This window comes from Phyllobates terribilis, unplaced genomic scaffold (assembly GCF_046119375.1).
Source record: "Phyllobates terribilis strain yellow unplaced genomic scaffold, ASM4611937v1 Scaffold_3__8_contigs__length_932513732, whole genome shotgun sequence".
Taxonomy (NCBI): domain Eukaryota; kingdom Metazoa; phylum Chordata; class Amphibia; order Anura; family Dendrobatidae; genus Phyllobates; species Phyllobates terribilis.
In genome coordinates this window covers 685,067,575-685,094,262 of record NW_027362763.1, presented here as the reverse complement: position 1 = coordinate 685,094,262, position 26,688 = coordinate 685,067,575, and the positions used below count along the sequence as shown (strand labels likewise).

Here is a 26,688-nt window from a genome sequence, read left to right as displayed (position 1 = left end):
GCCAACTGCATCGACTGAGGCAGTAATGTGTCAACCCTGCTGCAGCCAGTGATGGGCTGCATTGGTTAGGTCAACACGTCACTACTTTGTGAACAGAAGCCTCGGAGAGCAGGGAAGTGTCGGCATGAGAGCAAAAAGGGATTGGTAAGACTTTTAGTTGTTAGATTTTTGTGACATATAGTCATGGGGCTAGACAAACCCTTTAAGGGCCCCTCTTCTGAGAAATAAGCACTTTAAGTAGGGGCAAATATTACATTACTAAAATGGAAAAGCAGTGAGCGACAAGAAAAGATATTAAGCCTGGCATCCAGCTGAAATGGACACTGTGCTTAGCATCCAGCTGAAAAGGACACTGTGCTTAGTATCCAGCTGAAAAGGACAATGCAGCATAGCAGCCAATGACCAGCACCTGGAGTATTATCAGCAATGCTGACAAACTGAACTATTCGGACGATGGTCCTCCCAAATGTACTTTTCAGCTGAATATCAGGCACGGCATCTTACTGTAATTTTTTTTTTTTTAAATATATAAAAGATAATAAAAAGTTTAAATACCACCCTTCCCCTTTTTTCCAATTAAAGTAAAAATAATCTAAAATAATTAAGTAAAAATCATTAAGGGTACCACCAAGTCCGTATAAGTCCAAATAGTAAAATATTGTGTTATTTATCCTGTATTCTGTACTCATTGAAAAAAAAAAAAGACTAAATTGCTTTTTTTTTGTGGGGGGGGGGGATAACTTTGTCTTACCTACCAAAAAATGGGATAAAAATATTCATCAAAAAGTGATAAGTAAATCAAAATGGTATAAATAAAAATTGTACACATATAGATCGCCCAGCAAACATGACTACAGTAGTAAAAAATAGATATGTGATGGATCTCAGAATATGGAAACGAGTTGTTATCGAGTGAGTGTGGTGGGAGTGTGGAGCGGGCACTGGAGCTGAGCCTGCATTACATGAGGCAGATGCCAGTTGTGTTACACAGCCAGCATCTGTCTCTAACAGCGGCGACTGGAGCTTGCTCCAATCACTGCTGAGTACCCATCTAATGCCGATGTCAATCACTGACAGCAGCATATAAACCGCATGTCGTTAAAAAATATATATACATATTGAAAAGTGAAAAATTGTCGAGTTTGTTTTTGTCACCGTGAGTAAAATCCACTCTCGTCTATGCCTTTTGAACTCTAAATAAAAAGATATGTTTTATGAGCGCTCGGGAAATCAGACAGTACAAAAAAAAAAAAAAATCAAAAAATAAAAAGGGATCAAAACCTAGTGTGTATCGTAAAAGGATACCAATGAAACGTACCACTCACCACTAGTGTTGAGCATTCCGATACTGAAATATCGGGTATCGGCCGATATTCGCGGTATCGGAATTCCGATACTTAATTCCGATACTTTTGCAATATCGTATACCGGAATCGGAAGTTCCCATAATGCAATGAGACATTTTCATTTTATTCAGCCAATGAGGATCCTAAGAAGTGTGGGCACATCCTGTTAGGCATGTAGGCATCTTAACTAATGGCATGGCTGTGATTGGCTGCTGAAATGATGTCATGATGCACTATAAAAGCCGCCGCCGCCATTTTGAGCTCACTCTGCTGTGAATTCAGTTAGGGATAGGACGCTGTTGTTCTGAGGGACAGTTTTAGCTACCTATTTGCTCTATACTGCTTTACCCAAGCTACTTTCTAAATCACTGTGCCTTGCAGTGCTAGTGCACAGTTCCCTGTGCTGTTCACCGCTGTCTGCAAGGTCTGGTGTGTGAGTGCAGCTCACCCTGTAGTGTGTGCTTCAGCCACGTCTGGTTGTAGTGCACTCAGTGTGTGTCACTGCCTCATACATTATCCTTTTTTGCCAATTCATAATTTTTCCTGATATCTCCTATTAGTGTGGTGGTTCCATCTGTATTCAGCTAAATTGGTTCCAAACACACTATATAGGAGTAGATAGAGACATTTTTTTCCGTCTTGCAGCACTAGTGCACAGTGCTCTGCATCTGTACTGTTCACCGCTGTCTGCAAGGTCTGGTGTGTGAGTGCAGCTCACCCTGTAGTGTGTGCTTCAACCCCGTCTGGTTGTAGTGCACTCAGTGTGTGTCACTGCCTCATACATTGTCCTTTATTGCCAATTCATAATTTTTCCTGATTCCTCCTATTAGTGTGGTGGTTCCATCCGTATTCAGCTAAATTGATTCCAAACACACTATATAGGAGTAGTTAGAGGAGCCTTTCTGCAGCCTTGGGCCCTGCAGCCCCAGCCAGATTAGTATTAGCCTATTTTTTGCAGCCTCATCTATTGCATTGTAGGGTACCTTCCTACATTGTAATAGCTACAAAAAGTTTGTGATACTATCGTTATTACATCTTTAGGCACATCCAGTGTCTTTTTGTGACAAAAAAAAACCTAAAATAAAGTTCACCAAACACTCCACTTTACAGTTGTGTAGGCCACATTAGCTCATATTAAAGTCTAGTCCACACTTTATAAAATTAGTGTTTCTTATACCTGTTAGCAGCTGTTCAGGAATAAGCACACTAAGCCCTTAGTACTTTTCTGCCTATCTTTATCAGTCTACCAAGATGAAGAAGGCAGGGAGTAAGGCATGTGGTCGTGGTCGTGGGCGTGGGCGTGGAGTTTCTGCAGGGAGAGGACGTGAGGATTCTGTGCCTGCAGGGAGAGGACGTGGGGATTCTGTGCCTGCTGCGGGCACCAGTGACTCAGCATCCCCCAGTTTTACCAGGGAACAGTCCTTTATGCGCAGCTTTGTAGGAGCTAGCCGTACCCCACTGCTGCGCGAGGACCAAATTGAAGCCGTTGTCGGATGGATGGCAGCTAACGCATCGACTTCAATTAGTTCCAGATCCTCTCAGGTCCTGAGCACTGAAGAGCACCCATCTGTCTCTTCACCACCTGCCAAATTGCCCAGGCAGTCAGAGAGCCCTGGACAGGAGCCATCTCTACTTCTGTTCTCTGAATCTCTTGGCTTGGAAAGAGGGGGCCAGCCAAGCAGAATTCGAGAATTTGAAGAAGAGGTAGTATGCAGTGATGCGCAACCGTTTTGTCTCTCTGAATCTGAAGAGGCGGGTGGGCCAGTGCCTATGGTCAGCAGCACACCTCAGTACGCATCTGATGATGAGACTCAGGTGCCACTTTCTGGTGCATACTGTGCTGTCGAGACTACCCAGGAGAAGCAGTTGTTTGAAGAGGGTGGTGTAGATGATGAGGTCCTTGACCCATCATGGCGTGAGGGACAGGAAGGTGGTGGGAGCAGCTCTGAGGAAGAGATTCCCCGAACAGCCCAAAAAGGAGGGAGAGGGAGGGGGCAGACTTGGTTGCCTGTAGCCTCCACTTCGGCACCCATTAGGAGCATGGCTCTTCCAAAATCCAAAGCGGGCGCTCCCAAGACTTGCAGTGCCTGGTCCTTTTTTGACACAGTTGCAGATGACATTTGCTTTGTCAAATGCAAGCTGTGTAATCAGAAGGTGAAAAGAGGGAAAAGTGTCAGCAACCTCAATACCACAAATATGTGGAAACATGTGCGGACCAAGCACGTGGTGGAGTTACACAAACACACTGAAGACCTAGGCCAACCTACAGCGCCACCTACCACCTCTTCAGCTCGTGTTGTAGCCTCTTCCTCCAGCTCACACACAGCTGGTTCGGCTTCCTCACAGGATCGCCATGGAAGAATCTCTGGCACTGTTGTACAGAGACACAGTGTAATTCCACCCACAGCACCACTTTCCCAGTCATCCTCACACTCCCAGGCCAGTCTACAGCCATCGTTAGCACAGGCATGGGAGAAAAGGCGCCCATACTCGGCAAACCACCCCCGAGCACAGGCTCTGAATGCTGGCATTGCTAAACTACTGGCCCTTGAAATGCTATCATTCAGGCTGGTGGAGACTGACACATTCCGTAACTTTATGGCATTGGCAGTCCCACAATACAACGTGCCCAGCCGCTTTTATTTCAGCAGGCAAGCCGTCCCTGCCCTGCAACATCATGTGGAGGGAAAAATTAAACATGCGCTACAAAACGCCGTCAGTAGCAAGGTCCACCTGACCACTGATGCGTGGACCAGTAAGCATGGACAGGGACGATACCTTTCCCTCACTGCCCATTGGGTAAATGTTGTGGAGCCGGGTACAGATCTTGAGAGTGGCGCTGTACGTGTTCTGCCAACTCCAAGGATTGCAGGAATCCAGTCTGTACACATTGACTCCTCCTCATACTCCAGTTCCTCTGAATCAGCGCTGCAGGAGCCGTCACGGTCTACCTCCACATCGACCCGTGAACGGTTACCTGTTATGATGACCGATATGAGCACAGCCGTGGCCAAACGTCAACAGGCCGTATTAAAATTAATTTCTTTGGGGAATCGAAGCCACACAGCGCAGGAGCTCTGGAATGCCATCAAGCAGCAGAGTGACGTGTGGTTTGTGCCAGCGAATCTCCAGCCAGGCATGGTAGTGTGTGACAATGGCCGAAATCTGGTGGCAGCTCTGGGCCTAGGCAACCTCACTCACATCCCATGTCTGGCACATGTGCTCAACTTGGTCGTGCAGAGTTTTTTGAGGGACTATCCGGATCTTGATGCACTGCTTCACAAGGTCCGCATAGAGTGCGCTCACTTGCGGCGTTCCAGCAATGCAAGATCACGCATTGCAGCTCTGCAGCGCCGATTATGTCTTCCGGAACATCGCATCATATGTGACCTACCCACCAGGTGGAATTCAACGTTACATATGTTGGAGAGGTTGTGTGAGCAGCAGGCAGCAGTAATGGAGTACCAGCTGCAGCAGGCGCAAACAAGTCGCAGTGCGCGCCGTTCACACTTCACCACCACTGAGTGGGCCTCTATGAAGGACATTTGCCACGTTTTGTGTGCCTTCGATTATTCCACGCGGATGGCGAGTGCAGATGATGCACTAGTCAGCATGACTATCCCCCTTATCTGCCTGCTTGAAAAAACACTGCAAGCACTAAGGGACGAGGTTTTGGAAGAGGTGGAGGATGAGGAGTCACAAATGCCATCTGCTTCTCTACAGTCTGCGCAACGTGGTTCCTCACAAAGGCCTAGGCAGGGGACACTTTGTGAGGAGGATGAGGAGGAGTCAATGGATGAGGAAGACATCTGTCCAGAGGAGGGAGGTACACAATGCTCTAGTAGTCAGTATCTAGAGCGAGGGTGGAGTGATGCAGAGCAGGCAGAGATCACGCCTCAAGCAGGGGACAGCGTTTCTTGGCCAGTTGGCAGTCTGCAGCACATGGTTGATTTCATGCTGCAGTGCCTGAGAAATGACCGCCGCATCGCCCACATTCTCAACACGGCTGATTATTGGGTGTCCACCCTCCTAGATCCTCGCTACCGGGACAACTTACAAAGCCTCATAACACCGTTGAACCGGGAGCGTAAAATGCGGGAGTACCAAGACGCACTGGTGCATTCCATCATGTTCTCCATTCCAACCGAGAGCAGTGCTGCTAGTGCTTTACAAAGCAGCTCAGTGCGTCGAGGCAGTGGAGGAAGCTCTGCACAAAGAGGGAGCAGAAGCAGCGCCTCAGCACAAGGCAAGACCAGTATGGCCGAAATGTGGCAAAGTTTTGTGTCCCCGCCGCCACAAATGTCTACACCATCACAGACGGCTCCAGTCAGCAGGAAGCAACGTTTCCGTCAGATGGTGACAGACTACATGTCTTGCCCTCTTAGTGTACTCCCAGACGGCTCTTCTCCCTTCAAGTTTTGGGTCTGTAAGCTGGATACATGGCCAGAGCTTAGTCAGTATGCACTGGAGGTGCTAGCTTGCCCTGCTGCTAGTGTATTATCGGAACGCATCTTTAGTGCCGCAGGTGGTGTACTAACAGACCGTCGCATGCGACTATCCTCCGATAACGTTGACCGGCTTACTTTTCTCAAAATGAACAAGGCCTGGGTCTCTCATGAATTTGCCAGTCCTCTTCCAGAATAAATAATTGGTTGGCAACAGTATCCAGGTCTCCTGTTCTGTTCATGTTTCTACCACCTGAACTGTAATCCCTGAGCTCCAACACCGCCAGTTGGCGCTCGGAAATGCCGTCTGCACAGTCAACACTTGCTGCCGTGTTATTGGGGTTCAGTAACGTCAGCTGTTCCCCTGCTGTGCGGACGACAATTTCTCCTGCTTTGTCCACATCCACTGTACTACTGATTTAAAACCTCCTCCAAATACACCTCTGGCTCCTCTGTTTTCATTCTTATCCCTGGGCTCCAACACCGCCAGTTGGCGCTCGGAAGTGCCGTCTGCACAGTCAACACTTGCTGCGGTGTTATTGGGGTTCGGTAACGTCAGCTGTTCCCCTGCTGTGTTCACGGCAATTTCTCCTGCTCTGTCCATATTCACTGTGCTACTTATTTAAAACTTGCTCCAATTACACCTCTGGCTCCAGTCTATTTTTATTCTTATCCCTGGGCTCCAGCACCGCCAGTTGGCGCTCGGAAGTGCTGTCTGCACAGTCAACACTTGCTGCCGTGTTATTGGGGTTCGGTAACGTCAGCTGTTCCCCTGCTGTACGGACGGCAATTTCTCCTGCTTTGTCCACATCCACTGTACTACACATTTTAAAGTTGCTCCAATTACACCTCTGGCTCCTCTGTTTTCATTCTTATCCCTGGGCTCCAGCACCGCCAGTTGGCGCTCGGAAGTGCCGTCTGCACAGTCAACACTTGCTGCGGTGTTATTGGGGTTCGGTAACGTCAGCTGTTCCCCTGCTGTGTTCACGGCAATTTCTCCTGCTCTGTCCATATTCACTGTGCTACTTATTTAAAACTTGCTCCAATTACACCTCTGGCTCCTCCGTTTTTAGTATTTACCCTGGGCTCCAATACCGCTAGTTGCTGCTCAGAAGTGCCGTCTGCACAGTCAACGCTTGCTCCAGTGTTATTGGGGTTCAGTAACGTCAGCTGATCCCCAGCTGTGTGTCCGGCAAATTCTCCTGCTTTGTCCACATCCACTGTACTACGGATTTAAAACCTCCTCCAAATACACCTCTGGCTCCTCTGTTTTTAGTATTTACCCTGGGCTCCAGCACCGCCAGCTGGTTCTCGGCAGTTCCATTGGCTCTTGTACCTTCTGCTACCCATCCGGGTTCCAGTACCGTCAGCTGGTCCTCGGTAGTTCCATTTGCTCTTTTATCTTCTGCTACCCATCCGGGTTCCAGTACCGTCAGCTGGTTCTCGGCAGTGTCTTTGGCACGGGTACTCCCTCCTGCCCAGCCTGGTTCCAGCACGCCAGCTGTTTCCGGGTAGTGTCAACGTCACTTTGCCTCCAATGCGTTGTCCTGTCGTGTTGCGGTCGGGTTAGCCGACTCTATGGTGCCTGCAGTTTAGGTGACTCCTATGTGGGTTGCGGGATCTGGCAATGAAGGCTGGTTCCATAGTGCCAATAGGACAAGCACCCCCTGTAGGACTGTGGGTTTTGGTAACTGCGGCCGGCTCGCGGCCTTGAACTTTTTTTTACATGGGTACCTTCTGCTACCCATCCGGGTTCGAGTACCGTCAGCTGGTTCTCGGCAGTGCCTTTGGATTAGGTGCCTCCTTCTCGGTATCCAAGTTCCACCAACGTCTGCTGGTCCTTGGTAGTGCTTTCTGGCACAGGTACCTCCTGCTTAGTAACCGAGTTCCAGTAACATCAGCTGGTCCTCGGTAGTTCCATTGGCTCTTGTACCTTCTGCTACCCATCCGGGTTCCAGTACCGTCAGCTGGTCCTCGGTAGTTCCATTTGCTCTTGTATCTTCTGCTACCCATCCGGGTTCCAGTACCGTCAGCTGGTTCTCGGCAGTGTCTTTGGCACGGGTACTCCCTCCTGCCCAGCCTGGTTCCAGCACGCCAGCTGTTTCCGGGTAGTGTCAACGTCACTTTGCCTCCAATGCGTTGTCCTGTCGTGTTGCGGTCGGGTTAGCCGACTCTATGGTGCCTGCAGTTTAGGTGACTCCTATGTGGGCTGCGGGATCTGGCAATGAAGGCTGGTTCCATAGTGCCAATAGGACAAGCACCCCCTGTAGGACTGTGGGTTTTGGTAACTGCGGCCGGCTCGCGGCCTTGAACTTTTTTTTACATGGGTACCTTCTGCTACCCATCCGGGTTCCAGTACCGTCAGCTGGTTCTCGGCAGTGCCTTTGGATTAGGTGCCTCCTTCTCGGTATCCAAGTTCCACCAACGTCTGCTGGTCCTTGGTAGTGCTTTCTGGCACAGGTACCTCCTGCTTAGTAACCGAGTTCCAGTAACATCAGCTGGTCCACGGTAGTTCCATTGGCTCTTGTACCTTCTGCTACCCATCCGGGTTCCAGTACCGTCAGCTGGTCCTCGGTAGTTCCTCAGCTTTCTTGTACCTTCTGCTACATTTCCAAGTTCAAGCTTTTTGAAATGGTTCTTGGTAATCACTCTGGATCTCCCTGACGAGGACCCTGAAGACGAGGACCCTGAAGACCAACCCTAAGAAGACGAGGACCCCGAAGACAATGACCCTGAAGACGAGGACCCTGAAGACCACCCCGAAGAAGACGAGGACCCTGAAGACCACCCCGAAGAAGACGAGGACCCTGAAGACCACCCCGAAGAAGACGAGGACCCCGAAGACGAGGACCCAGAAGACCAACCCGAAGAAGACGAGGACCCCGAAGACGAGGACCCCCGAAGACGACGACCCTGAAGACCACCCCGAAGAAGACCAAGAAGATGACCCTGAAGAAGTTGACCAAGAAGACAAAGAAGAGAAGACAAGCACCAAGATACAGAAGAACAAGAGACAGAAAACCAAGAAGCAGAAATACAAGAAGCTGCAGAACAAAAAGCGGAAGAACATTAAGCATAAGACTAAAAATCAGAGCAAAAGATAATATCTAAATTATAAGCAGAAGATGACTAAGCAGTGTATGGGGGTGAGTCCGTTCCTCCTCGTGGTGCCCCTGGAAAAGACCTGCTGCTGCAGGCCAAACTGAACGCGGACAAATCCTGTTGTAAATCTTTTGTGACGGGCAGAACGAAAGGTGTAATGTCCAACCTTTTATAGATAACAACTACAGGAATGCCTGTCACAAATAAGAATATGATGAAGAAGAAGAATATGAAGAAGATGAAGAAGTAGAATATGAAGAATGTAAAAAAAAGAATAATACGAAGAAGGTGAAGAAGAAGAAGGTGAAGAAGAAGTGGATGAAAAAGATGCTGAGGATGATGAAGGAGAAAGTGTGGGAGAAGTAAAAAAGAAGGTGAAGAGCATGGAAGTAGTGAAACATAAATATCTGACAAAATATAAAAATACTTAACATAGTTAATATTTCCGTAACTCAGAACATAATAAAAAAATAGTAATTCCTGCTATTCCATTTGACTGGGCTAAACCTCTATGCCTTTATTGTCTCCCCCACCTCCCCCAATACATTCTACATTATTCTTAGTTGTTTTCCTTCATGTAGAAATAACCTACAAGGAAAGAAAGGGTTTATTTTAATTCCGATATTTATGTCCCATTGACTTGCATTGGTTTCCGGTATCGGAATCGGCGATATCCGATACTTTTTCGGTATCGGTCCGATCCAATCCGATCCGATATTTCCCGATATCGGAAGGTATCGCTCAACACTACTCACCACACAAAAAAGAAGCCCTCATATCACACCATCTCAGCAAAAGTTTAAAAAAATGATGCGTCTTGAAAAATGGTAGAGCAAACCAAAATTTTTTTTTAAGATGTTCTGAATTTTTTTAAGCCACTGAAAAAGTAAAAAAAAAAAAAATAAACAAGTTTGGGATCACTGTAATCGTACTGGCCTGAAGTATCAGAATGCCAGGCCATTTTACTGCACATTTAACACTGTAAAAAAAAACAACAATAACAAAAAAAACAAAAATAAATTAAATTAAAAAAATGCCGGAATCGAGATTTTTTTCCACACTTTGGATTTTTGTTTTCTTATATTTAAGTACATTGCATGGTAAAATGAATGCAACTATATCTAGCCCTGCAAGAAAAAAAAAGCACTCAAAAGAAAAAAAGTGAAAAAAAATTGGCTTCGATCTTAAGGCCTCAAAACAGTAAAAAAAAAAAAACACAAAAAACTATAAATTTGGCATATCATACTGCTCTGCAGATTAAAGGGAGCCTGTCATTTTTACTGCATAGTGACCACTGTAAAGCCCTAAGAAAAATGGTAGAGTTTGGGTTTTTTCCCGTTCCGCCCCACAACTAAAGTTTTTTACATTAAAGGGTAAAGAAAATGGGGCCATTAAAAACTAAAAAAAAAAAGCAAAAAAAAAATAAAGAAAACTTATGGCTCTTGGAAAACGAAGAGGAATGCAAAATGCAGCCCCATTTCTCTGTTTTTTTTTTTTTAATATATGTTTTTTATATCCACAGCAAAAGTAATTGCAATAAAATTCTCAGAGCTCGTGGGTTTCGCTGACATTAATTTGGTGACTTGTGTCTTGAGGCTGCACAAAATTTCGGATGTGACATTTAATAATCTATTTTTCGTTCTGGGCTTATTTTCATCAACAGGATCCGGAATTATTTATAGACGGACGCGCCATAGCATTTCTGGAATAACGATATGAACGAGTGGTAAGTCCTGAAATGTTCTGCGCTGTAAAACGAACAGTCGTCTCACCGGCCACGGCTCGTACGATTAGCAGGAAATTAGTAATTAGCTCGGTGGACCTGTGACGAATGGGAAAAGCGGCTTTATAATGAGCAATTCTCTATCTGGGGCGAGGAAGAGCAATGATTTCCGAAATTCTCAGGTTTATTTTTTAACAGGATTACAGAATTAAAGCTCCTTCTATGACAGAAAATGGAGCATAAAATAGGGAGTCAAATTTGGGGGTAAAATAGCAGCCTGCCACAAGATGCTACGGAGAAGAAAAATGGCGCCTTCTGGATAAAAGCGGCAGAAATAACTCAAATTGCGCCAATGTACTAATGATACTATGATAAATGTGCACCACATTATGCAAAATAATGTCCAATGTGCACATAGGCTGCATCACTTCTCCTATACTTGCTGGTCATATGACCAAATTTAAAGGAATTTTCCACTGAAAACCAAAGAAAACCACTGGGTATATTCAATGTAAGTATGCTTTTTGTACATGGATGCAATGTGGCTCTGGAGCCGTTACTGTTGGATTTCATAGGAATCCATTAACAAATGGTATGCACTATTGGATAACATTATGGAGCCTGGCTTCTAGAGGGGGAGACGTCCATGATACGGCACTGAACAGAGTGCTATAACTTATCACATGGCATGCCTACCATGTGATAACCTGGAACCACATGGACCCCGTATGAATTAGTTCAATGTTCCCTATGTAACTCGCCTGTCCTGGCTTCAGGGCCGAGCCTCATGTCCTCCGTCCTGTTCTGCCAGGACTCTCTGCTCTTCTGTGCTCCAGGGCTGTCAATCTCCAGGGCCATTCAGCTAATTGACATCATTATCGAATGCTGCATTCCTATTTCTACACCATTGTGCTAACTCTCCTACACTGTACCAAACTCGCTCTGCTACCTTACTTCGACATCAGTGTGTCAATTTTACTATGTTGTTGTGCAATTCCGCCACATCGCTGGGCCAACTCCGCCACATCGCTGGGCCAACTCCGCCACATCGCTGGGCCAACTCCGCCACATCGCTGGGCCAACCCCGCCACACCGCTGGGCCAACCCCGCCACACCGCTGGGCCAACCCCGCCACACCGCTGGGCCAACTCTACTTCTTTGTTGAGTCACTCTGCTATATCATGTTACCAACTCTAAATTATCATTGTAACAACTCAGTCACTTTGCTGTACCAGCTTCCCCAGTCTTCACTGATCTTGATCGGCTTCATTAGTCACTGTGGATCCAATTCCGCTATACCAGTTATTTCTGTTCGAGCTTTGCTACTTCAACGCAGAATCTCCTATACAGTCCTCTCCTCCATCCAGCTGCTCCAGAGCCCCCTGTCCGTACTGCTCAAGAACTGCTATTCCAGATCAGGGGCTATCAGGATCCACGTCTCTAGGTGAGACATAATACCCCATTAGTTACATTCCTCCTATCCTTACCATATTTGTTTTACATTGCTTAACGTCCTCTCTGTAAATGTTCAGAATCCTTAAGATAAAAAATACAGTCTAGAGTGAAAAATGAAAAGATAGGCAAGAATGATGGGAAGGAGGAGGTGGCTGTAGCTTCAGTTTCCCATTCCATCTTTAATAAAACATTGGAAAATAAGAGGAGTAGCAGAGAGAAAACATCCAACTGGCTCAGGACACACAACACAACTTCATACAAGTGAATGAAGAGAACATGTGCGTTGTAATGTGGCTGCCGGACAGGTCGTGGATGGGAGGTATGTGTCCCCAAAGTGCCAAGCTTCGGTGATGTAGGACCCGGAGAAGCAGGCTCCAGCACACATAGTGCTGAGAGGAATTTAATGGGCCCAGATTACAGGGCTGGGTTTTATGAGCAGCTGAAAGAGCTGGGGGGGGACGGGGGACAGCTGCTCACTTACCTCCAGTCTAGATCTTGGAAGGCTGATTTAAGACAGCTGTGCCTGTCTCTGGCTGTCTGTGTTTGTTGGGCAAGGTGGGCAGACCTTGCATGTGCTTCCCAGACTCTGCAGGAGGCAGAGAAAAAGCACCTTGTTTAAACGGCTGAGGCCGTGCTGCATGGACTTGTTATTTTGAGCTTTGTTCTGTTATTCCTTTTTGTGCCACGAAAAGGCTGTTACTTTTGTTTCCTCCCTGGTGTATGGACACTAAATAAACCACCAGTTTGTTTGAACCCGCGGACTGCATCACTGTGTGAACCCGTGCCTACCTCCAACGCGGCTCATTGAGTACAAATCCCTACAATTGGTGCTAGAAGCACGGGCACAGATCCCAAGCGGCAGTTTGACTGCTGCAAGAAGACGTATATATCCTGGGTGAAGGCGGCCATAAGCCAGCAAGTGTCGCCGGACAAAATGTAGGACCTGCTTAAACATATGTTGCAGGCACAGGCACAGCAGGAGCAACAAGCGCAGCACCAGCAGCAGTATCTGCAGAGCCAGCAAAGCATGAAGCAGAGCCAGCAGAGCATGCAGCAGAGCATGCTGCAGCAGCAGCAGGAAACAAAAAAACTTCTGATGCAGCAGATCCAACAGCAGCAAAGACAAATGGAAATCTTAGCAGAGCAGATCCGTGGCAGGAAGACCGCTACATCCTCAGATCCAGGTGATGACTCATACGTCAGGAAGACGGTAAGAAGAGCATTACAAAAGATGACCCCGGGTGATGACGTTGAGGCGTTCCTGCTGTCTTTGAGAGGGTGGCAGAGCGGGAGAAATTGCCTCCGGAGCAGTGGGCGGCGGTACTGGCGCCATATTTGACAGGCGAGCCGCAGAAGGCCTATTATGACTTGGCCTTGCAGGACGCGAAAGAGTATGCTAAGTTGAAAACTGAGATTTTGGCACGCATAGGAGTGACTCTGACTGTCAGGGCGCAACGGGTGCACCACTGGGCCTATTGCAGTGACAAACCTCCCCGGTCCCAGATGTTCGACCTCCTACACCTGGTTCAAAAGTGGTTGCAACCTGAATCTTCCTCACGAGCACAGATGGTGGAGAAGATCGTTATAGACAGGTTTATACACTCTCTCCCGAAGTCGGTGAAATCCTGGGTTGCCCAGGGAGATCCCCATAATGCCGATGACTTGGTGGGGTTGGTGGAAAGATACCAGGCGGTTGAGAGTCCGTTGGGAAAACAAGGGGTTGTAGCCTCTCAATACTGGGGTTACCAAAAGGCGGCGGACACCCAAAGGAAGGCAGCTAGCGCCACACCTGCAGGGCGTCCTAGAGTTCAGGAGGGGTCTTAGTTTCAGCCCAAGGTCCCACCCCATAATATAGTGTGTTGGAGATGTCATACCCCTGGCCATATTGCCGCCCGGTGTCCCATAAACTCTGAGCCAATGGACTGCAACATGGGCCGGCGTTGCTCTTATTTTGCCTACCCCGCCTGCAGCGCAGTTCCTCAACATGGCAAGGGCCCTCAGGCATGCTCAGTGTCAGTAAAAGGGGTACAAGTCTCTGGACTATTGGACTCAGGAAGTTTGGTGACCCTGATAAGGGCCACACTCCCTCATCGACTGGTTCCTGGGAAGGTGGTGGGTGTCCGGTGTATCCATGGGGACGCTAAGAACTATCCTGTCGCCCAGGTGGATGTAAACACGGACTGTGGCACCACATCTCAAGAAGTGGCGGTCGTTAAGGACCTATTGCATCCCATAATAATTGGACGTGACTTTGCATTATTCTGGGAAATGTGGGGGAAAGCAGGGACACCTGGTTGCTCGAACAACAGCCAGATAGCCCCTAAGGAAACTTACCCGCAGAACATGGTAGATGAGTTTCCCATGTGTGTGTTTGTGGGCGATGAGGATGAGGCAACATCCCCTGAAGCCAATATCCCTGAGATGGAGGTGTCCGAGGGAAACTTTGGAACTGCCCAACTCAGGGATTTAACTCTGAAAGGGGCCTTTGAAAATGTTACTGTGTTAAATGGGGAGCCTCAGGAACCGGGCGGGGGGGGGGCTGACACTCGGTTCCCTCATTTTGCTGTGAATGGGGAGTTGCTGTACAGAGTTACCAAGCCAAGGGGTGAGGTAATAGAACAGTTGCTGGTGCCAGGGCCCTATAGATGCAGGGTGTTAGACATGGCTCATTCTCATGAGTTGGGTGGTCACCTGGGTGCAGACAAGACTCCAGAACGGATCCTCCAAAGATTCTACTGGCCAGGTTGCTATAGAGAAATAAAGAGTTATTGTCGTTCCTGCCCCACATGCCAGATAACCTCCCCAGTGGCCCACTTTTGCAGTCCCCTAGTGCCCCTACCCGTCATCGAGGTTCCATTCGAACGCATAGCAATGGATCTAGTGGGGCCTCTGGTCAAGTCTGCCCGAGGGCATCAGTATATCCTGGTGGTATTAGATTATGCTACACAGTATCCGGAGGCCGTACCACTACGAAACTCCTCTGCCAGGTGTATAGCCCGGGAGTTAGTCCACATGTTTTCAAGAAAGGGGTTGCCTAAGGAGATCCTAACAGACCAAGGAACTCCATTTATGTCGAACGTCATGAGGGAATTGTGCAACACATTGCAGATTGCACAACTGAGAACCTCCGTGTACCATCCCCAGACGGACGGACTGGTCGAGAGGTTTAACAAAACCTTGAAAGCAATGTTGAGGAAAGCAGTGGAAAAGGATGGTCGACACTGGGACTGTCAGCTTCCCTATCTGCTGTTCGCCATCAGGGAAGTTCCCCAAGCTTCCACAGGTTTCTCCCCGTTTGAACTAGTCTATGGACGACACCCTCGAGGACTCCTGGATGTGGCGAAACAGTCCTGGGAAGCTGAGACCACCCTTATAGGAGCGTGGTGGAGCATGTTGCCCAGATGCAAGAGAGGATTTCCCACGTGATGCCCATTGTGAGGGAGCACCCCCTCAAGGTACAAGAGGCACAGTTCAGGGTGAGATCGTTCAACCCAGGAGATCGAGTGCTTGTGCTAGTGCCCACAGTGGAGAGCAAGTTCATGGCCAAGTGGCAGGGCCCCTATGAGGTGGTAGAGAAAGTGGGGGAGGTCAACTATAAAATCCACCAACCGGGGAAGAGGAAGCCCTACCAAATTTACCATGTTAACTTGATTAAGCCATGGCAAGATAGAGAGCCCGTGGAAGCTCCCTGTTTAGTGGCTGAGGCTGAGGCCGATGTGAAAGAGGTCAAGGTGGCAGAGTCACTGTCACGTGCCCAAAAGCAACAGTGCAAAGAGTTGCTACAGCGAAATAAAGACCAGTTTTCGGAGTTGCCTGGACTCACTCAGGTCATAGAGCATGAGGTTCTCACAGAGCCTCATGTTCACGTCAATCTAAAACCATACCGGATCCCCGAGGCCCGCAGAGAGGTGATCTCAAAAGAAGTGAGGCGGATGTTTAACCTGGGAGTCATTGAAGAGTCCAAAAGTGGATGGTCCAGTCCTAAAGTCTTAGTGCCGAAACCAGATGGGGAATGGTGGTTTTACTATAGGAAGCTGAATGAGGTCTTGAAGTTCGACGCCTACCCAATGCCTGGGGTAGATGAGCTTATCGAAAGGCTAGGACACGCTCAGTACATCACCACCCTGGACCTCACCAAAAGATATTGGCAAATTCCCCTGTCCAAAGAGGCCAAGGAGAAGACAGCCTTCTTGACGCCAGACGGATGTTATCAATACGTCAGGATGCCGTTTGGGTTGCAGGGAGCTCCGGCTACCTTTCAGAGAGCCATGGACCGGATCTTAGCACCCCACAAAAAGTATGCAGCGGCCTACCTACATGACATAGTCATATTCAGCCAGGACTGGGAAAGTCATCTAGACAAAGTTCAAGCCATACTTGATGCCCTAAGGAAGGCGGGCTTTACTATCAACCCGAAGAAATGTGCCATGGGGATGGAGGAAGCCAAGTACCTAGGGTACGTGGTTGGTAGAGGGGAAATAAAACCACAAATAAATAAGGTCGAGGCGATCTTGAACTGGCCATAGCCCCTCACGAAGAAGCAGGTCAGGGCGTTTCTAGGCATTGTGGGCTACTATCGAAGATTTGTCCCTAACTTTGCCCTGATAGCAGCCCCACTGACGGATCTTCTGAAAGGGACGAAGTCGGCTATGGCCAAGTGGTCCCCAGAAGCAGAAGAAGCCTTCCAGGAATTGAAACTGGTCCTCTATAAACAGCCAGTCTTGGTGGCGCCCAACTTCTCCAAGGAGTTTGTGGTCCAGACAGATGCATCGGATGTCGGGCTGGGAGCAGTCTAGTCCCAGGAGATTAATGGAAAAGAACACCCTGTAATATACCTCAGTCGGAAGCTCTCCACTTGTGAGAAGAATTACTCCATTGTAGAAAAAGAATGTTTAGCCATTAAGTGGGTATTAGACACTCTGAGGTATTACCTGTTAGGTAGAAGGTTCAGGTTAGTGTCAGACCATGCCCCACTGAGGTGGATGCGAGAAAAGAAGGGGAACAATGCCAGAGTGACTAGGTGGTTCCTGGCTCTACAAGATTTTAGTTTCCGGGTACAGCATAGGCCTGGGAAACAACATGGGAATGCTGATGCCTTGTCAAGGGTTTATTGTATGGTGACAGAAGGTGCCAAGCCCCCGGCTTTGGGCAGAGGGGGGGGGGATGTAAGGTGGCTGCCGGACAGGTCGTGGACGGGAGGCACGTGTCCCCAAAGTGCCAAGCTTCGGTGATGTAGGACCCGGAGAAGCAGGCTCCAGCACACATCGTGCTGAGAGGAATTTAATGGGCCCGGATTACAGGGCCGGGTTTTACGAGCAGCTGAAAGAACTGGGGGGGGGGACGGGGGACAGCTGCTCACTTACCTCCAGTCTAGATCTTGGAAGGCTGATTTAAGACAGCTGCGCCTGTCTTAGTCTGTCTGTGTTTGTTGGGCAAGGTGAGCAGACCTTGCATGTGCTTCTCAGAGTCTGCTGGAGGCAGAGAAAAGCACTTCGCTTAAACGGCTGAAGCCGTGCTGCATTGACTTTTTATTTTGAGCTTTGTTCTGTTATTCCTTTTTGTGCCAGGAAAAGGCTGTTACTTTAGTTTCCTCACTGGTGTATGGACACTAAATAAACCACCAGTTTGTTTGAACCCGTGGACTGCTTCACTGTGTGAACCTGTGCCTACCTCCAACGCGGCTCAGTGAGTACAAATCACTACAGCGTCCATCTCTACATGCCTGGTGCTGAGGGAGATGTGGGTCCCAGAGGTAGAATGTGTGTCTAACAGGCATTTATGGAGTATCCCATGGATGAAATTGGACAACCCCTTTAATATAGGTGCCTTTTATATCGATAAATCCACAATATTTACCCTTAGTTCCAGAAGATTTCCCAAGGTGAAGTTTTTATCTTTGGTTATCATTCGGCCAATCGTGAAGTGTATGGTGTCCCAATGCCTGGCCTGAAGACAGGGATTTCGTAAAGCCACCACAATGGGTAAACTCTGTTTAAAATCTGTAATGGATTGTTTCAGACCCGTCACAACATCATTTGGTGGCAATCCTAAATTTTTCAAACAAAAACATGAGGGGAAAAAAAAAAAATCAGGATGGGCAGTCAGAATATTCTTTTTTCCTTATGATCTCTGGTCACATCATGTTCCTTACCTTTCTCAAGCATAAACAAGGTATGGCTGAATCGATTGACATCTCGCTGAATGAAATCCACATTGAGGTTCTCGAATGAGGTTTGCCTCCACTCTGTGGACAATCTGCCCCATTCCTCCTTGGCCTCCCAAAGAAGCTTCCTCAAGCTCAGGTCGCATTCGATCTCAGAGAGCTCGGCGTTGAGCATTTGGGTGGTGAAGGAGTTTCCAGAGTTCTTCTGTATTATTAAGGCATCTACTAACCTGGCCTTCATTTGGGTCATGGAGCTACCAAACCGTTCTTGGTAGCTGGAGAAACATCGAGCCTTGTTGGCTATGACCTCAAACTCTTCCGAAAGGCTGGCGATGACTTCATTGGCTTCCAGTGGAAATGTGTCGGTTTCTAGAAGTATCGGGTTCTTCACCTAGTAATACATGAGTGAGAACCTGTCAACTGGGTTCTCTGTGCTAAACTGCTGCCACTGTTTTGCTAGCGGTACTGTAGCCGGGCCAGGACTGTCTTTGGTGCCTTCTGCCACCCAGATAATCCTGCTCCTTCTCCTGTGATTAATATGGATGACTTTTCCCATGTCATCTACATCAAGTAGAAATACATGGATGGAGCACATGCGCCATAGTGGAACGTCATCCACATTAATCACAGTTAAACGGGATTGCTGATAACGCAGACGATGGTCTGGGCCTGGCCCAAGTTGGAACTACCCTTTAATTAAATGAGAACTCTGAGTAATTATCCATATTCTCCAACTAAAAAATAGGAGAAATTATCACATTTATTGTACTTTTCAGCAAATACCTGCAGATTTTTACCTTCCTTATTGTGTTCACATTGTACTTTGTTTTGCCCCCCTTATGTTTGCTTGTTTTGCTTTGCCAGTGCTGTATCTGAGCCCCTGTGAATGGGGTCCGTAACCAAAAGTTATTGTATATTTTTTATATAGTTGTATTAGGATGGGGTGTCAGGAAGTGAGGGAAAGAAACCCCAGAAGTCGAAGACCATGGACTTGAAAGACTCCTGGGCTCTGACCAATATTTGCAGACGGCTTCAGTTCTGGCAACATAACCACAAGCTACTCACCCCCTGTGGAGAGCTGAGAGTGCCAGGGAGAAATAATCATTATCCCCTAGTACGCGTCATCTTTAGCTACATGGGTGTGTGGTGGTTACATGTCTTTACAGAAGTTAGTTCTCGATCACTCTGTTGGAGTTCCAAATCTCCTGTATGAGCCACCACTAGGGGGAGCTCACTGAAGACAGATCTGAGCTCAATGGCAGCTATAAACTTCTCTATACACTGAGCTCCCACTAGTGCTGGCTACTGCCTGCCAAAATGTTATTGCAAAATTTACAGTGGTGTGTAGAGAACCAGAGGGTTTGAAACTACGTATTACAAAAACAGAGCTTTAACCTTTGACTTACTTCAATCTTTCATTCGCTTAATAAATCAGCACAGAATTTTAGATCTGATGGTGGACATACATTTTAAAGAGAATATGTCACTTTTCATAAAAATGAAATGTTCTTACCTGGTGTAAAAGCCACTGTTCTCCTGAATCCGGTGATGTTTTTCTTTTGCTCCTGAGCCTCTCCATTCTTGAGATGTACAGGGAAGAGGAGGCCATAAATCTAGTAATTTTAGCCAAGTGGGCGTGGTCCTCAAATCTGTGGGCGTATTCTTGACGACCACACCCCTTTGGCTTAAAGGACTAAATTTATATACAGGGAAGAGGAGGCCATATCTCAGGAACAGAGTCGTAGGAATAAAAGAAACACGACTACGGATTCAGGAGAACAGCGGCATTCACACTAGGTGGACAAAAATACACATTTATGGCAAGTGACAGGTCGTCTTTAAGTTTTATTTAGATTCCTGGGTTCAAACTAATGGCGCTCCAGCAGAAAAAAACTACAGCAGCCAGCATACTCGGAGAGCCACCATGACAGGTAGAGAGTTTTAGGTTGTAGATCACTGATTTAGGGAGACCCCTGAATATAGGTCCAATTTACTAATTTGACTTTCCCTAAACCTGATAACTTGGGCAGTAACTTCTTGCATTTGCTTGACATCGGCTTGCTAGACGTAATTATCCTACTTACACTTTCCAGCTATAATCTGCTTAAAATGAAGCCTGTGATTTGCAAAAAAAAGCTCACATGCAAAACTAGCACCACGCTGAGCAGCGAGAAGACACAGGAGCGCAAGAGTAAGTCAGGAAACCTACTTTGATCTTGAACTCCATTAAGTGAAAGTGAAGGTTTGAGATATACTTGTCCAAATCCCCGCTGAACTTAACAATGTCTTCATCCTTTTTCGCTTCGCAGAACAGAACCGCTGATTTCAGCTGCTGGAAGCTGGGAACGAGACTTTGATAGAAAGCAGTTTCCTCTGAGGTAATATGGATGCCGTAGTCTTTGGCGATGGAATACAGCTGGATCACGGTGTTGTATTGTCGCTCCAGGGATGGCAGCTCGGAAGATATCTGCCCAAGGAAAGTCAGGTGCTCCACAAACTCCTCCACATGCATCAGCTCCACATTCAGTCTTTGCAGAGATCTGTGTATGACCTGAAAGAAAACAGAATTGTCAATCAGGCGGCGGAGGTTAGAGTGCCAACATAATGGAAAATTACAGTGTGCAAGAAACCAAACGCAAGTAATCATACTATGTAGTGCCGAAATATAATAATTTAGTGCCATGCTATATAGTGCTGAAATAATGTAATACTGCGGACAAGTAATCAGTCAATCCATAAGTGATAACTACAGTAAAGCATGGAGGTGGCTTAATGATGCCTACAGTGAAGCATGGTGGTGGCCTAATGATGCCTACAGTGAAGCATGGGGGTGGCTTAATGATGCCTACAGTGAAGCATGGTGGAGGTTCGGTGATGCCTATAGCAAAGCATGGTGGAGGCTCTATGATGCCTACAGTGAAGCATGGTGGAGGATTGGTAATGCCTAGAGTGATGCATGGCAGTGACTCGGTGATGCCTACAGCGAAACATTGAAGGTGCTCAGTCATATCTACCGTGAAGCACGGTGGGGGCTCGGTGATGACTACAATGAAGAATGGCCATGGCTGAGTGATGCCTACAGTGAAACATGGTGGTGGCTCAGTGACGCCTATGGTGAAGTGTGGCTAGGGCTCCCGGCTGCCTACAGTGAAGCACAGTGGGGTCTAGGAGATGCCTACAGTGAAGCATGGTGGGGATACATACAGATATATCTACAGAGCGGGGGCTTAGCAATGCCTACAATGAAAAACAGTAGTGGCTCGTTGATGTCTACAGTCAAGCATGATGGTGGATCAGTGATGCCTAAAGTCAAGCACGGCAGTGGCTTAGTGATGCCTACAATGAAGCATAGTGGTGGCTCAGTGATGTCTACAGTGAAGCATGGCAGGGGCTAAGTGATGCCTACAGTGAATTATGGTGGGGGGTTCAGTGATATCAATCATGAAGCTTGGTGGTAGCTCGGTGATGCATTTCTTCCTGTGACACTAGAACCCTACATCTTGTGAAGACAAAATGGATTTACTACAGTATCAGGAAATTCTAGGAGAAAATATCATATCTTCTGTGAGGAGCTGAAGCTCAAGTGTCATTACATCTGCCAACAGGACAATGATCCCGAGCACCTCACAGTACACCAAGGCTTGGTTTCAGAAGACGTCCTAGAAGATTCTGGAGCTGAAGCTACAAAATTAATCTATTCTGTACTGCAAGTTAAAATGGATGTCACATACTAAGGCCAAGGAGTCAGACAGAGTCTAACACAAATCATCAGAATGCGTTTGCAAGACGTTGAGCTACGAACCAGAAATCCGACTACAGGTATCCATTGACCTCACACCACCGCTCTTACAGGCGATCACGGTACAAAGCAAGTTGGAAATGGAGGATGGAATAGAGGTCTGTGCTGTTCAGCGATGAGTCCAGCTTTTGCCTTGGACGCAATGATAGACGAAAATTGGCCTGGAGACCACATGGGCAACGTCATGAAAAGGCCTTCATGAGGGAAGGTCACACTGGTCCTACTCCCGGGCTTATCATGTGGGGTGGCATAATGTACAGTAGCCAGACCCTTCTAGTCTTTATTGCAGGTGCACTAACAGCACAGCGTTATATTGATTTTGTTGTGGAACCAGTGGTGCTGCCATTTCTCCAAAGTGCCCCAGGAGACGTTTTCAACATGACAACACCAGGCCGCATATTGCTTGTAATACTGTGATCTATTATGGTCATATAGTAACCAAGGGGGATAAAAAACCATAATGCTTCTAAAGACTACAGAGCTTCATGTTGGCATCATATGGTGGCACCCAGAATGCCCATGGTTGGTCATCCAAATGTTGCCTTACAAATTCCTTTCTATGACTTCATCTAGTACACGAGTCCTACAAATCCTGTAAATTTGATTCATACTACCATGAAAAATACGGCAGTTTCCCAATGTGCTCTAATGTAGTAGATTTACTGTACTTCCAGTATATTTTTGCAACTTTTCCTGACAAATCCTTCAGGAATGAATCAAGATTTTAGTACTGAAAAATGAATTTTACCAGATGTATTATTAATTTGTTATCTGAAGAGCTCAAAGTCAGATATGATACCCCACCAGGAGTTATAATAATGCCTGCAGATACTAGACATGACTGCAGAACACATGAAATACATGATTGCTTGTGAGCAGCCGCCATGGACGTCCGTTCAAGTGGCTCCACAAATCCCAGGCACATCAGCAATCATGTACAAACTTTCACAAGTTACTAAAACCTTCATTCCTCTACCGATGGTGGCCAACATCACCGTGACCAACAATGGGGAAAAAACTGGATCAACCCAAGCATGAATGCACCCCAGGTTCCCTCCTCTCCAGTCTCTGTTGAACCTGAGGTTGTGCAACCAGCCATGTCTTCAGAGGCAAAAGCTTAATCTCATCTCCTAAACTCATTCAGACATTCAACAACGATGACTCCTCTTAATGTGCAACTCCAGTAGACAGCCGGTTGCTCACCAAAGGTACGTGCAATTCCACACAGATTTATACTGCTGCTACAACAGGACCTAAGTGCTGGCATTGTGCCCCTCACCTCAGATCAATGACTTGGTGAGGTGAAGCCCTTGGTCCGAATGAAAAATTCAATGCAGCATGAACAGATTGCATTGGTGCAGCAGAACGATCCAGTTGGAACGGCAAAGGCTCATGTGGCAGAAAAGCAACTTGTGTACCAGTATTGGACAACAGCATAACAGAGTCGACTAAGCGACGGGGAGCCAAAGAAGTATAGCTAAATTACTTAGGAGGTTCTGGGGCAAAACTAGTCCATCAGAGTTACAGTGGCATGTAAAAGTTTGGGCACCCCGGGGCAAATTACTGTTATTGTTAAGCAAGTTGAAGATGAAATGATCTCTAAAAGGCCTAACACATTTGCTTTGTATTTTAGGTGTAATATAAATATATATATGTGTATGTATGTATATATATATACATATACACAGTACAGACCAAAAGTTTGGACACACCTTCTCATTTAAAGATTTTTATGTATTTTCATGACTATGAAAATTGTACATTCACACTGAAGGTATCAAAACTATGAATTAACACATGTGGAATTATATACTTAACAAAAAAGTGTGAAACAACTGAAAATATGTCTTATTTTCTAGATTCTTCAAAGTAGCCATCTTTTGCTTTGATAACTGCTTTGCACACTCTTGGCATTCTCTTGATGAGCTTCAAGAGGTAGTCACCGGAAATGGTTTTCACTTCACAGGTGTGCCCTGTCAGGTTTAATAAGTGGGATTTCTTGCCTTATAAATGGGGTTGGGACCATCAGTTGTGTTGTGCAGAAGTCTGGTGGATACACAGCTGATAGTCCTACTGAATAGACTGTTAGAATTTGTATTATGGCAAGAAAAAAACAGCTAAGTAAAGAAAAACGAGTGGCCATCATTACTTTAAGAAATGAAGGTCAGTCAGTCTGAAAAATTGGGCAAACTTTGAAAGTGTCCCCAAGTGCAGTTGCAAAAACCATCAAGCGCTACAAAGAAACTGGCTCACATGAGGACCGCCCCAGGAAAGGAAGATCAAGAGTCACCTCTGCTTCTGAGGATAAGTTTATCCGAGTCACCAGCCTCAGAAATCGCAGGTTAACAGCAGCTCAGATTAGAGACCAGGTCAATGCCACACAGAGTTCTAGCAGCAGACACATCTCTACAACAACTGTTAAGAGGAGACTTTGTGCAGCAGGCCTTCATGGTAAAATAGCTGCTAGGAAACCACTGCTAAGGACAGGCAACAAGCAGAAGAGACTTGCTTGGGCTAAAGAACACAAGGAATGGACATTAGACCAGTGGAAATCTGTGCTTTGGTCTGATGAGTCCAAATTTGAGATCTTTGGTTCCAACCACCGTGTCTTTGTGCTACTCAGAGAAGGTGAACGGATGGACTCTACATGCCTGGTTCCCACCGTGAAGCATGGAGGAGGAGGTGTGATGGTGTGGGGGTGCTTTGCTGGTGACACTGTTGGGGTTTTATTCAAAATTGAAGGCATACTGAACCAGCATGGCTACCACAGCATCTTGCAGCGGCATGCTATTCCATCCGGTTTGCGTTTAGTTGGACCATCATTTATTTTTCAACAGGACAATGACCCCAAACACACCTTCAGGCTGTGTAAGGTCTATTTGACCAAGACGGAGAGTGATGGGGTGCTGTGCCAGATGACCTGGCCTCCACAGTCACCAGACCTGAACCCAATCGAGATGGTTTGGGGTGAGCTGGACCGCAGAGTGAAGGCAAAAGGGCCAACAATTGCTAAGCATCTCTGGGAACTCCTTCAAGATTGTTGGAAGACCATTTCCGGTGACTACCTCTTGAAGCTCATCAAGAGAATGCCAAGAGTGTGCAAAGCAGTTATCAAAGCAAAAGGTGGCTACTTTGAAGAACCTAGAATATAAGACATATTTTCAGTTGTTTCACACTTTTTTGTTAAGTATATAATTCCACATGTGTTAATTCACAGTTTTGATGCCTTCAGTGTGAATGTACAATTTTCATAGTCATGAAAATACAGAAAAATCTTTAAATGAGAAGGTGTGTCCAAACTTTTGGTCTGTACTGTATATATACCGATCAGACATTGATGACCTATTATAAGAGTAGGCCATCAATGTTAAGGTCGCAGACAATCCCTTTAATTTGACAACATACTCCAATACTAATATTTTGCATCGTATTGTACATGTGAACATTTAAAACGAAATAATTAAAAAAAAAATAAAAGTAAAAAAAAAAAACTCTCCCCCATTTTGCCATTCCGAAAATAAAAAAAAAAGCATATTTGGTATCTTGCGTCTGTATTAGTCCAATCTTCCAAAATATAAAATTATTCATCCCATACAATGAGCACATTAAAAAAAATTGTCTGAATTGACACTCTCCCCCGACCCCAAAAAATAATAATCAAAAAGTCATTTCCATCAACAGGAAAATGTGAAAAAAAAGATAAGGGCATCAGAAAAAGAAAAAAGTTTAGAATTTTTTTTTTTTTTTTTTTAACAGCAGTAATCATATTGACCTGCGGAATAAAGTTAGTACTTTGGTATTGCTGTAATCATATTAACCTGCGGAATAAAGTTAGTACTTTGGTATTGCTGTAATCATATTAACCTGCGGAATAAAGTTAGTACTTTGGTATTGCTGTAATCATATTAACCTGAGGAATAAAGTTAGTACTTTGGTATTGCTGTAATCATATTGACCTGCGGAATAAAGTTACTAATTTGGTATTGCTGTAACCATATTAACCTGCGGAATAAAGTTAGTACTTTGGTATTGCTGTAATCATATTAACCTGCGGAATAAAGTTAGTACTTTGGTATTGCTGTAACCATATTACTCTGGGGAATAAAGTTACTAATTTGGTATTGCTGTAACCATATTAACCTGCGGAATAAAGTTACTAATTTGGTATTTCTGTAATCATATTAACCTGCGGAATAAAGTTACTAATTTGGTATTTCTGTAATCATATTAACCTGCGGAATAAAGTTACTAATTTGGTATTGCTGTAACCATATTAACCTGTGGAATAAAGTTACTAATTTGGTATTGCTGTAACCATATTAACCTGTGGAATAAAGTTACTAATTTGGTATTGCTGTAACCATATTAACCTGCGGAATAAAGTTACTAATTTGGTATTGCTGTAACCATATTAACCTGCGGAATAAAGTTACTAATTTGGTATTTCTGTAATCATATTAACCTGCGGAATAAAGTTACTAATTTGGTATTGCTGTAACCATATTAACCTGCGGAATAAAGTTACTAATTTGGTATTGCTGTAATCATATTAACCTGCGGAATAAAGTTACTAATTTGGTATTTCTGTAATCATATTAACCTGCGGAATAAAGTTACTAATTTGGTATTGCTGTAACCATATTAACCTGTGGAAT

At 46.0% G+C, this 26,688-nt stretch overlaps 1 protein-coding gene across 3 annotated transcripts in view; it reads right to left on the bottom strand.

The window, feature by feature from the left end:
- DNAH14 (dynein axonemal heavy chain 14) overlaps window positions 1-26,688 on the bottom strand; it is a 281,677-nt gene that overhangs the window by 206,831 nt on the left and 48,158 nt on the right. For all 3 annotated transcript variants that reach the window (XM_073671866.1, XM_073671867.1, XM_073671868.1), the window contains exons 18-20: window positions 20,444-20,785; window positions 18,223-18,625; window positions 17,928-18,118 (exon numbers count right to left, since the gene is read on the bottom strand). In XM_073671866.1, the coding sequence (XP_073527967.1) occupies window positions 17,928-18,118; window positions 18,223-18,625; window positions 20,444-20,785 (936 nt within the window). The remainder of the gene's footprint in view (window positions 1-17,927; window positions 18,119-18,222; window positions 18,626-20,443; window positions 20,786-26,688) is intronic.